This window comes from Eleutherodactylus coqui, chromosome 11, assembly GCF_035609145.1.
Source record: "Eleutherodactylus coqui strain aEleCoq1 chromosome 11, aEleCoq1.hap1, whole genome shotgun sequence".
NCBI lineage: Eukaryota > Metazoa > Chordata > Amphibia > Anura > Eleutherodactylidae > Eleutherodactylus > Eleutherodactylus coqui.
In genome coordinates, this window is record NC_089847.1 from 114356186 (window position 1) to 114369012 (window position 12827).

The window sequence follows — 12827 nt, forward strand, 5'->3', positions numbered from 1 at the left end:
CATTTTTCAGTTTATCCCTAATGGCTACGACTAGTCCTTGATGCCGAGTGCATGCTCTGTAATATAATGTATTATAACTATAGGATGTTGTTTCCTTACAGTGATTATAACGCTCCTTTCGCTCAGTGGAGTAATGAGCAGGTCTGTAATTGGTTGGAAGACTTTGGCTTGGGACAATATGTCATTTTTGCCCGGCAATGGGTAAGCTCGGGTCACACATTACTAACGGCCACACCCCAGAGCTTGGAAAAGGTGAGAAAACTGGCGCATAAAACTATGTCCAGTGGGTGTATTGCAGCACCCTGTCATTATGGGCACGACTGCCCAATATTATGTCATCCTAGAATGCGGATTGAATCATTTACTTGTATTTATTTGTCATGAACTAAAGGAACTTGGCATAAAACATCCGCTGCACAGAAAGAAGCTTCAGCTGGCCGTCAATGCCATCAGCTCCAAAAAAGATGAAAAATCAGGGCAACTGGATCACGTGTGGGTGACGCGTAAGTGTATTTTTTCTTTTTAGACATAAAGTGAAGTTATGATGCTTATAGTTTAGGTGGTGGGGAGTCTGCGGAGTTGTGTCTCACTCACCCGATCGCTTGGCAAAGTCAGTAAGCGTAGAATCATAGACTGGTAGAGTTGGAAGGGACCTCCAGGGTCATCGGGTCCAACCCTCTGCTTAATGCAGTATCCCTAAATCATCTAAGCTTCTGTTTGAAGACTTCCATTGAAGGAGAACTCGCCACCTCCCATGGCAATCTGTTCCACTCATTGATCACCCTTGCTGTCAAAAAGTTTGCTTCTGTTAACACATGCCAGAATTGTGTTTGCCTTTTTTGCTGCTGCATCACACTGACTCATGTTCAGTCTGTGATGTATTAGTATACCCAACACTGTGCACATGCATTTCCATTCATCTCTATGAGAGTGCACGCAAAATGTCAAGCTTGCTATGCATATGCTGACTTCCCCAGGGGTACACCGCAAGAACACTGAGCTGGGTGGGTATGCAAAAAGGCTCCCCAGAATCCTGCACTGAGCAGAGGGTTGGACCTGATGACCCTGGAGGTCCCTTCCAACTCTACCAGTCTATGACACTTCATAACACCTAAACTATAAGCATGATAACTTAGTGCTTATAGTAGGTGATAGACTACCTTTAAAGAGTATGAATACTTGTACAATAACGGTCATTGCTCCAATGGATCTAAAGTGAACAAGAAGCAACTTTGAAAAAAGTTTTGGGTCTCCTACTGTTTGGTGTACACAGCTTCTAAGCATTTATTCTTGCTTCCGTTTGTCCGCTACGTCTTGCTGACATACATGTGGTAAGTTAACAATACAAAGGGGACAGATGTAAGGGACTATGACTACAGGATCGGGCTGTAACCATCTATACGCATGCGTGCGCATAGGAGCTGTATACACAAAACGGTAGAATCTTTTAAATCAAAACCTATTTTAAAAGTTGCTTCGTTCTTTTTCTTTTGCTGCATTAGAGCAAGAAGTAAAATGGTTGCGATGGAGAACTTAGTCGTTGAGGGGCATTTTCCATTTATGAGTAACTGTTAAGAAATTAGTCTTTACAGCAAATTCCAACCATGCATGCATGAGGTTTCTTAACCCCTTCCCGCCACAGGACGTAAATGTATGTCATGGCAGGGGGTACTTAACGCAACAGGGCGTACACTTACGCCCCGTGGATAGCGCGAGATCAGGATAGATCCCACACTATCCAGCAGTGGGAGCCGTCTGTCACCGATAGCCGCCCCCCCCCCCCCCCCCGCTCCTACAGCAGGGATGCATCAAAGCAGCGAACCGCACTGTTAACCCCTACCCTGCCACGATCCACATAGATGTAGATTGCGGCATATAAAGGGTTCACAGAGGGAGCGCGCTCCGTCTGTGACGTCTTCAGACTCTCACGATGAAAGTGCGGAGAGCCCGGCTGGTTGCAACAGGACACCAGATACAGGCATCCGGCAATGCCTTATCTTAGCGATCATAGATGCTATATTGTAAGTCCCCCACAGGGACATGAAAAGTGTAATAAAATATAAAAATAATGTAAAGAAAAAAAGAAAAATGTAAAAAAAAACCCTTTTTTGTGCTTTTTCCCATATTAGCATAAAAAAATTTTTAAATCCCACATATTTGTTATGACTCTTTTTATCCTGCATGGCAAAAAGCGTTTAAAAAAAGCCCTAAAAACTCAGGGGTGAAATGCTTATTTTTTTTTCATTTTGCCTCCCAAAAAAACGCAATAAAAGTGATCAAAAAAGGTGTATGTACCCCAAAATGGTACGTTAATGGATAAATAAGAGTTATAATTTTTTCAAAAGTGGGGAGAGAAAAACTAAAAGGAAAAAAGGGGCGGTCCTTAAAGGGTTAAAAAGGGACCGACTTTTTTTTCCGGCAGCCAGTTGTCTGTTAATACTTGCAAGCTGCTATAAAATCCTTAGTTGGAAGGGTTGGGTAGCCATGCTTTGATTGTCACTAGCCATGTAGGCACGTCTTTCAGGAATCTGCTGTGCATTCAGTCTCCTAGTAACGTGAGGGGTGGCGTTGTGCTTCACAAATGGTGATTCCGCTGCAGCATGGCTCGCTCTAACACTGTCCCCTTATCATCAGGATGGCTGGACGACATCGGCCTGCCACAGTACAAGGACCAGTTCCATGAAGCCCGAGTCGATGGGAGAATGCTGCAATACTTAACAGTGGTAAGGAGTTCAGTGGAGGCGGGCAGTTTTACAGCTCTCTGGTTTTTGCATGTGACCTCGGGTGGGGGGGTCAACAGATGCTCCATACTGTCATTGATCTGGGACCCCACAACAAGTCCTCATTAGACTGCATCCTGTATGTAGGTTTGTAGTCTGCATGCTGTAAACTCTGTAAGTCGGAGTTTCCGTTACAGTGAACTGATGGGAATATATGGGGCAATTACATAGGTAGTCATTCCAGAAGTTTGTAGTATTTCCAGGACTGCGCTCTTCAGCTGACGAACTTTCCTAGGATACGTCCTGCATGGAACCTCAGTTTCTCCATCATTGTCCTGCTGGCCATTGAGTAGAATGCAAGCACCATGAGTTTGGTAGGGGAGTAGGACACATGCTGATCGGGAAGTTGCAGGACCACCCTGGCTGCTCTATAATGTCTTATTAAGACCCTCCTATTGCAGAAAGGAGCAGTTCCAATGAAGAATGAGAAGCTCTGCAATTTTGTCAGTTCCTGTCCATTTTCAAGATCTCTGCTTGCTGTCAGCTGCACTACTTGATGCCTCATTCATAGACCAAAAACTGATTGCATTACGGGGTATCAGAGCTCAGCTTTGCAACGAGCACCACAGCTGCATCGCTAGAATAGTAAGTAGCTGTAGGGTCAGCGTCACACGGACGTATTGGAGCGCGCAATACGCAGAGACTAGAACCCATTGATTTCACATTTCTGTATTATGACTGCACATTTCCCGTGCGCAAAAAAAAGAAAAGCTTTCGGGCTTCATGTTTTAGATGAGTTTAAAACTGGAAAGCCCCTTTAAGATGTTACTTAACCCCTTGGCGTCATCCAATGTACGTGGAATGTGCCCAGGGACTGTACAGAGCCAAGCTCCGTTCACAGTGGGTGTCAGTTGTCTTTGACAGCTGACAGCCACCCGCAACAGCCGCAAACGGACAGAACTCCAGTTGAGGCTGTTAACCATTTAAATACCACTGTCAATTCTAACAGTGACATTTAATTGGAACTGAAATGTCCCAAATGCCCCTCCATGATGAGATCACATGGTGTTGTTCAGGTGTCATGGCAGCCTGGGGCTTCCAGAAGGCCTCCGGGGCTGCCATGAGTGTTTGCATATTAAGACGCGCTTGTTGCGCATTTTAATAGAATGCCTGCCAAAATACAGTATAATGCAATACTATTTTATTGCAATATACCGATCGCAAGTTCAAGTCCCCTGTGGGGGCTAAAAAACATTAATTATAAAATTAAGCGAGAAGAAAGTCTGTTCTTTTTAGTAATTTAGAAAAAATAATAAAAGTTAAAAAAAAAACGAGAGAAACTTTTTTCCATAATTCTAATTAAAAGAAAAACATATTTGGTATCACCATATACATAAAAATGTTCTATTAAAATAACACATCAGTTATACTGCAGATGAAATATATACTAGTTACACTACACAAAAAATATACAACATCCTCATTGCGCTTTTTGGTCACCCTGTCTCTAAGAAAAAATGTAATAAAAAGTCGTATGTGCGCCAAAATAGAAATCACAGGTCGTCCTGCAAAAAATGAACCGTCACACAACTTTTGGACGGAAACCTTCTTTTCGTCTCACTGTATTCAGAAGGTTTTTAAAGTTTTTCGGTACATTAAATGGTACCATTACAAAATATATCTCGACTCGCAAAGAATAAGCCCGAAGACCGCTACATCATGGAAAAATAAAGTTATACTTTTTTGAAAGTGGGGAAAGGAAGACAAAAACAGAAGAAAAAAAATCTGAAAACAGCCATGTCCTCAAGGGTTACAAACCAATAAGTTAAACAGAGGCAAACAAAAGTTTTTATATGGGGCACACTGCCTCCTGCTGGCCATATTTATGATTGCAGCACAACTCTTGTTAATTTTCTCTCTGCAACAAAAGTAAAAAAAAATGCATAATTGCGCCTGTATATTTGTAAAGCAGCTTGCGGCTCTCCGGCTGCTGCGCAACTACAACTCCCAGCATGCCCTGACAGCCTGCGTTCTGACTGAACTATAGTGTTTGCACCATGTGAAGGTCTTTTATCACCAGTGTAAATATTTTGGTGGCAACATGAACAGTAACCAGGATATAAAGTCACGGGCAAAATCTGATCCGCTCCTCACAAGGTTCAGAGACAGGTGCTGCGGCGAGGCCCATAAGGAGCCGTTCCGGCGGTGGAGGAAGCAAAGGCTTAGAGCGTCCGTACTAAATAAGGCTTGTGGTAATCCAATAAACAAGCCAGGGGGGATGAGAAAATGTGCAACAGGAAGTGGAAATTCTTCAGAGTCCTTGGAAAATAAACACAACTACATGCCAGGAGGATTTAAAGGGAAATCGTCCCCGGGAGATCTGATTGGTTGATGATAAAAGTTATAAAATGTGATATTGTACTTTCTGTATCACTTTCTTGGAGATTTTTAAGATCTCTGCTTGCTGTCATTTAATAGGAACCTTTCTTTCTTACCTCCACAGGATAAAATCTATCCTGTTCGTGGAAAACTGCACAACGCATTATCCAAATAACCGCTGACTTTTTAAAAAAATCTCTGCTTTCTGTCTCTGAATGAATCATTCAGACTGACAACCAGAGACTGAAAAACGATACCGTTCTAATATTTAGGGTTACACAATAGTGTAACTGGACTTTTTAAAAACTTTTGACAAGTCAGTGCAACACGTCAAAAGTTTTGATCAGTGGGGGTTCAGGGACGGAGATGCCTGTTGACTGCTAAAAATGAAGGGACTGCAATGCTCCCCTGAGCTCTGTGCCTCTCCAGCTGTCATCATGGCCTGTCGGTTCCACTCAGCAGGTGATGATGGATGCATAGACTTCCATAGAAATCTATGCGTCTGTCCTCAACAGTCAAAAAGAGCTGACAACAGCGAAGACAGCCGAAGTTGCACAGAACTCAGGTGAGCGCCGCAGCCCCTTCATTTTAGTTGTCAGCGGGGGTCTCAGAGCAACATGTGAAAAGTTTTGATCACTGGGGTTTTAGGTACTAACACTGCAGAAGTTTTTAAAAAGTGCAGTTACACTTTAGTTGTATTAACCCCTTGAGTGGCGGGTTTCCTACCACCCTGTCGTGCCCACCAGGGCAGGTTTTTAAAAATGGTCTAATCATTGAATTTCAACTAATTTTGCAGTTGCGTCTCAAGAGCCATAACTTTCTCATTTTTCCATTGACATGGCCATCTGAGGGCTTGTTTTTTGCGGGACAAGTTGTGATTTTTTAAACAGGGGGGAGGAAAAAAAGAAATGGGGAAAAAAAGAAAAAAAGGGGCCATGTCATTAAGGAGTTAAATAATGTATTAACTTCCTTCTCTGGGTCATTACGACGCACATGGATACCACATGTGTGATTGTATTTTTGATTTTTTTTACAAAGTAAAGGGAGACAAGTGTTTTTATTTTTTTTTTTTTATAATTTTTTAACTTTTTAAAAAAATATATTTTTTTTGTCCCTTTAGGGGACTTCCACAGGGACCCATCAGGACCCCTGATCACATTCCGGGGGTCCGATGGTGACAGCCCTTTACATGCTGCAGTGACAGCCCTTTACATGCTGCAGTCACATAGACTGCAGCATGTAAAGGGTTAACACAGCAGAGATCGGAGGTTTTCTCTGATCTCTGCTGTAAGATCTAGTACCTAGCTGTCCTCTGACAGCTGAGCACCAGCTCTCCCTGCCACAGAGACCATCGGCTTGCTTCTGACAAGCCGATGGTCTCTATGGCAACCTGTAAACAAAGCAGGAAACTTAGAAGCAGGAGATTGCCGGCACATCGGCAACATCTTCTGCTGTTTTTTCAAAGCCCTTGCTTTGTTCTCTGTGGGTCTGTGCAGGCAGAGCACACTGTCACAGCTTATGGCATTGTGCTCTGCAGCTCCCATAGTGATACATAGCCCGGAAATCTTCCGGGCTAGATCACTATCGGCAGTGGAGCTCGTCCCGGAAAATTTCCGGCCGTGCCACTCAAGGGGTTAAACAACTGTAGAGATTTAGGCCCGGGCTATACGGCAACACGTGCTGCGCCTCAGCAGGTTGCAGAAAAGTTGTGCGACTCTTTTAGAGATGCAATTTGACTCTCAAAAAAACGCTAAATCACAGGAAGGTTGCATATTCATGTGATTTACATTGATGTCTATAGTGGGAAAAGTCCCACGTAACTTGCAACCTGTGACCAAAATCCAACGAAGTTGATATTCTACGACTGTCATTGGTCGCAACGTGACACCATTGGCAGTCATTAGACGTGACGTCTCATGCGACACATATTGCCGTGTAGCCCTAGCCATATTTTATGACCAGGGAGTAGCTATAGGGTGCCGATGTAGCAGTGAGTCCTGCCCCTAGTGTCCAAGCGAGTCAAGTCAAAGGCCGCTCTGCTATATAGATCCTAGTACAGTATTGTGAATGGCACATGGTAGGTGGTGGCTGGGTGCGGACTTTACATTGTGGCCCACGGACTTTACCTCTGGGGCCAATACAACCTAATGAATCCTCTGTGGTCCAGTGTGTATGGCGGGGTGTTAATACTTTCTATATGCCCCGTATACACAGAATACTAATATTGTATACTGAAGTCTCCGGGTACGCAGCTACCTGCAGATGGTTTCCATAGATGTAGTTGCCCTTTAAGGCGGACGCTCAGCGCGGTCGGTGTGAGTTACCAGGAAATATCATGCTGGATAGAGGAGACGCACGACATGAAACTTTTAATTGGGTTACAAAGATGAGCGGCGACAGCTGCTGCCTATCAGATATGTAGAGCCCTCATGAAAATACCCCCTGCGTTATTGTCTATGGGAGGATGATTCGCGTTTGTAACCCTTTAGTGACCTCATATATAAATGTACTTCTCCATGTATATTGAAAAGTTTTTGAAGTTCCTTTTTTTGGAGGGCCCGGTCAGGAGGCGGCGACATCAGAGAACGGAAGTCAGGAATGGAATAGATCTGTGTGGCATATTCCTATGAATCTGTTTAGGTGTAGCAGAGCTGAATTTGTTATGACGAGTGAAACTTCAGCAGGGAGACATTTTCGGCATCCAATTTGCCGCTGTACAAAATCTGCACTAAAATCTGCATGTCTAAATGCATACTTGCCAGCAGGTTAGGCCATTTTCAATGCCATGTCAAAATCTACACACTAGGCCGGTTTTACACGAGCGCTAATTTCACGCGACTTTCGTGCATTGCAAGACACACAAAGCCTTCTCAAATATGAACCCCGTTGGAGTCAGACACATGAGCGATGCTGCGAGGTAAAAAATTGTTGCATGTCGTATTTTTTTTGCGTCCCTCAGAACTTATCGCCCATTGATTTCAATGGGAACCTAAATACATCGCATGGCTCTCGCTTGCCGTGAGATGTGCATACGGATGTGATGCGGGGTTTACCATTGAAATCAATGGGAAACACTTCCAATCCTCAGACACGGGTGAGACAACAGGATCTGAATTCCATAGAAGCGCTGAGAGGCGTTTTTGCCTAAAAATCACCTTGCATCCGAGGGTAAAATGCACATTGACAAGGGCGATATCAGCTGGGCTATAAGTGCTGCTATAGCTGTATGCCTGCTGCCACTCACTGTGCCCGACTGCAGAAGGGCATAGGGATTTACATCAGTACCGATAGTGTATATAAGAGACCAGAGCACTCAAATATAGTTTATATAAGAGACCAGAGCACTCAAAGTGTATATAAGGACCCTGAATATAGGGACCCCCAAGCACTCAGCTACTGTCCATAGGGATCCCAAGCACTCATGTATTGTATATAGGGACACTGAGCACTCAGACACTGTCTATAGGGACCTGAGCACTCAAATACTGTCTATAGGGACCTGAGCACTCAGACACTGTCTATAGGGACCTGAGCACTCAAATACTGTCTATAGGGACCTGAGCACTCAGACACTGTCTATAGGGATTACAAGCACTCACATATTGTATACAGGGACCCTGAGTGCTGTATATAAGGACCCTAAGCACTCAAATATACTGCATATAGGGACCCCGAGCACTCAGATACTGCATATAGGGACCCAAGCATTAAAATATAGTGTGTATATATAAGGACCCCAAGCACTCAGCTACTGTCTATAGGGACCCTGAGCACTCAAATACTGTATACAATGAACCTAAGCACTCAAATACTGTCTATAGGGACCCGAGCACTCAGACACTGTCTATAGGAATCCCCAGCACTCGTATACTGTATATAGGGACCCTGAGCACTCATATGCCATATACAGGGATACAAGCAGTCAAATACTCTATGTAAGGAACCTGAGCACTCATATACAGTATATGAGTGCTCAATTTTCCTTATATACAGTATCTTAGGACCATGAGCACTCAGATACTGTATATAAGGATCCTGAGCACTAAGACACTGTATATAAGGAACCCGAATACTCCAATTCTGTATATAAGGATCCTGAGCACCAATATACTGTATATAAGGCTCTTTTGAAAATGTTTCTTAGCAAATCTGGTTAGATTTAGAAGGTACTGATACTGTATATAAGGAATTTGAATACACAAATATACTGTATATAAGACTCTTTTGAAAATGCATGCTAGCAAATCTGGTTAGACTTAGATGGTACAGATACTGTGTATAAGGGACCTTTGAAAATGTCTCTTAGCAAATCTGGTTATCTTTTCAGGGGGCAGAGCTCCAGTTTTCGGATAAAGGTCTCCACACCCCCGGCTTCCCCTCACACAGCTGTAGAGATAATGATAACATTCGGACTGTCTGCAGCTGTCATATATTTATACAGTGCCTATTGAAGTCAATGGGTGCCACCTAAATACATATGCAGTTTGCTCCCCCTAGTGGCAGCCGCCGGTAGACTTGGAGTACAGCTGCAGGACAACCCTGGAGAGTAGACAAGTAGGAGCACAACATGTTCTTTTGCACCATTCTTCTTCTCATGTTATCTGGTCTCTTCCAGAATGACCTCCTGTTCCTGAAGGTGACGAGTCAGCTGCACCACCTCAGTATTAAATGTGCCATCCATGTACTACACGCAAACAAGTTCAACCCCAACTGCCTGCGCAGGAGACCGGCGGACGAGGTACGTCATCACCAATAAGTCACGTGATGTGGATGTCTACACTGACTGCAGATAATGATGTTCCTAATGTGCTCTTCCTGGCAGAATAACATCTCCCCCTCAGAAGTGGTGCAGTGGTCCAACCATAGAGTCATGGAGTGGCTGCGATCTGTGGACCTGGCAGAATATGCGCCAAATCTCCGGGGCAGTGGAGTTCACGGCGGTCTAATTGTAAGACAGTATTTATTTTCACCATGTATTCCTTAAACAATGGCGCATCTTCCGTAGAGGCGACCGCTATGTGCCAATGCTATGGACTGAATTGCCTAAACACTGCTGTATCGGTTATCTTCAGCCACCACTAGGGGGAGCTCACTGAATACAGATTTATACAGTGGACCTGCTACCTCCACTGACATGTCTGACTTAGCAAATAGGTTTATTCCCTATGGAAAAAAAAACCCCATTATGGATCATCTGTGTTATGCTGCTCCTCTATTATTCCTCCTGGAAATTTACAACTAAATTGACAATTGCGTGTTACCCTCCCCTTTGTTAATAGGGTGTGTCCCTACATAGTCTGTACTGATTGGAAATGCCATAGTATGCAGGGTTCCCCCCAACTGATAACACCTAGTTATTCATATATTTCCAGGCGGAATAATAGAGGAACAGCACAATGCATAAATAAAGATGTTACAGAATTATTATATTGTGATGAATTACAATTATTTACTAAAACAGACAAGTCAGGAGGGCCGACAGCAGGGTCATTGGCCTAAATGGGAGCTGGTGAATCCCTCGATGGGAAGCCAACCCCCCTTCCCCCTACAGCACAAGCATGTGCCAGTACAATCATTCTATTGGTCTGCCTACCAGAGACTTCCTTCCTATCTGGAGACCTTCCCAGCAGACCACCTCCTCCTGCACGGTGGTCCCCGGCCTCCCCTATCATCACTGTGCCCAGTAGGTCCCTGCTGCCCGCATCCTGTGTGAAGTGCTGACAGCAGGGCGGCGGAATCACAGAGCGGAGGCCGCAGCAGCAGCAGGATCCTCAGTGCTGCCACCGCTGGAGAACTCTGAGAGCTGGAGCAGTGACCCAGGCAGATACTGGAGGGTGGCAGAAAAGTGGGACATGATACATATGGAGACCTAAAAAAGAGTACATGGTCGGGGAAGGGGGAGCGCAGAATAAACCCTTTCAGGCTCACCAAGACAAGATTTTATGGGGTTTCGCTTGGTCTGTTAGAAAACTACAACTCTCAACATGTCCCAGGGCCTGCTGGGAGCTGTAGTTCTCCTTAAGCCAACCCCACCCCCTTTTTAGTCCTTGTGAACATAGTGGGATGCGACATGGATCTTGACACAGAATTATTCCCTTTTTAAGGTTAAAAACATAAGGATCAAAAATAAGTAAGTTCCGTGACTCCTTAGGTCGGGCTCACACAGTGGGGATTTCCGCAGAGGAAGAGCTGCGATCATTCGCAGAAAATAATTGCAGAAGATCGTGGATGCAAGTGTTTTTCCAAGAGGATGTACGCGATTCACGATACGCTCCAGCCGGCATTTTGGCTTTTCTGTTGAAGTTGTGAGGGTTTCTGCTGCTCCTATGCAATGTTTATTGCGTATAACCGACAAAACACTTGCATCCATTGACTTCAATAGTGCCGTCCGTGCGGAATCCGCGCAAAAATAGAACATGCTGCAATTTTTATTGCGAGAACCACAATTCCCATTCGCACATCTGAGCGAAGCTACGAAAGCCGCCACCGTCATTCGCAATACAGAAACCATAGGTACGTGGAGTCGCCGTCTGGGCTCACAGCCGGAATCTACTGCAGGTCTCCCTTATGATGAATCCGGTCCGCCCGTGTGAGCCCGGCCATAGCCTTCTCTTACATCGGCGTGCCAACAACCCCTATAAACTATCTGCAGGCCAGGGTCGTGCATGCTGCCGCTGCGGTTTGTTTTGCACACGTATTTCTCGGGCTGCGTGTGAGAGGCAGTTAAGGTCTATGGGAGAGTGGCACTGTGAATTACGTGGACATGTTTTGTTCCAACAGATCCTGGAGCCGCGGTTCACCTCGGACACGCTCGCCATGCTGCTGAACATTCCTCCCCAGAAGACGCTGCTCAGGAGACACTTGGCCACAAACTTCAGCTTACTGATTGGTCCAGAAGCTCAACTGGAAAAACGAGAGATAATGGACTCCAGCACCTACACGCCGCTGTCCACCGCTGCCAAAGTCCGGGTACGTGCAGAGAGACCCTGCAGCTCTTATTGAGGGGGGATTCGGCTTGAAGATAATCTGCAGCTGGGAGCCACAATGTAAATGTATTATGGGGTACTCGCAAAATTTATGGGTGGCCATTCATTTCATTGGAAGTCTGGGGTCTTCAAATAAGGCCCAATGTCCACAAGCAAATTTGAATTGTGGATGATCCGCAGTTCAAGCCCGTAGAAAGATATGGGTGTCCGCAGCTGAAATAAAGCATGCAGATTTGTTTTGTGGCCCTTTGGCAGAAAACAAATCGCAGCACGCTCCATTTTGCTGCGGTTTCCGCACGGACGGCTTCCGTTGTAGTCAATGGAAGCGATCTGATTCGCAGCCCGTCCGCAATTAAATTGCGGATGGGCTGCGGATTCCGTGGGAAAGCAGGAGATTTTTTTTTTTAAAGAATTTCTACCGTGCATGTGCGTCGGCCGCGGTAAAGACCCGACAGGTAAGCACTGTTCTCGGCCGCGGACTCCCACCTGTGGACATGAGGCCTAAAATTGGAAGCATCTCTAAGATTTGGCTAAGGCCAGATTCACACAGGCCTATTTTTCTGTGCATGCGCAATACGTATTGAAAAGAACCCGTGCATGGTCTATTTTCCTGCACCAAAAGCCCCCATAGAAGTCAGTGGGGATGCGCAAATGCGTGTGCAATACGCTAGGAGATGCGTGAAACACTGCATAATTGCACAAGGCGAAGAACAGATCTTGAGCTCATTAGACTAATTGTGGC

General features: G+C 45.0%; 1 protein-coding gene across 12 annotated transcripts in view; it reads left to right on the plus strand.

Moving 5' to 3' along the window:
• Positions 1-12827, plus strand: part of PPFIBP2 (PPFIA binding protein 2) — a 157141-nt gene that overhangs the window by 133692 nt on the left and 10622 nt on the right. For all 12 annotated transcript variants that reach the window (XM_066583274.1, XM_066583270.1, XM_066583275.1 and 9 more), the window contains 6 exons: positions 102-252; positions 392-503; positions 2635-2723; positions 9715-9837; positions 9922-10047; positions 11880-12068. In XM_066583274.1, coding sequence (XP_066439371.1) covers positions 102-252; positions 392-503; positions 2635-2723; positions 9715-9837; positions 9922-10047; positions 11880-12068 — 790 coding nt within the window. The remainder of the gene's footprint in view (positions 1-101; positions 253-391; positions 504-2634; positions 2724-9714; positions 9838-9921; positions 10048-11879; positions 12069-12827) is intronic.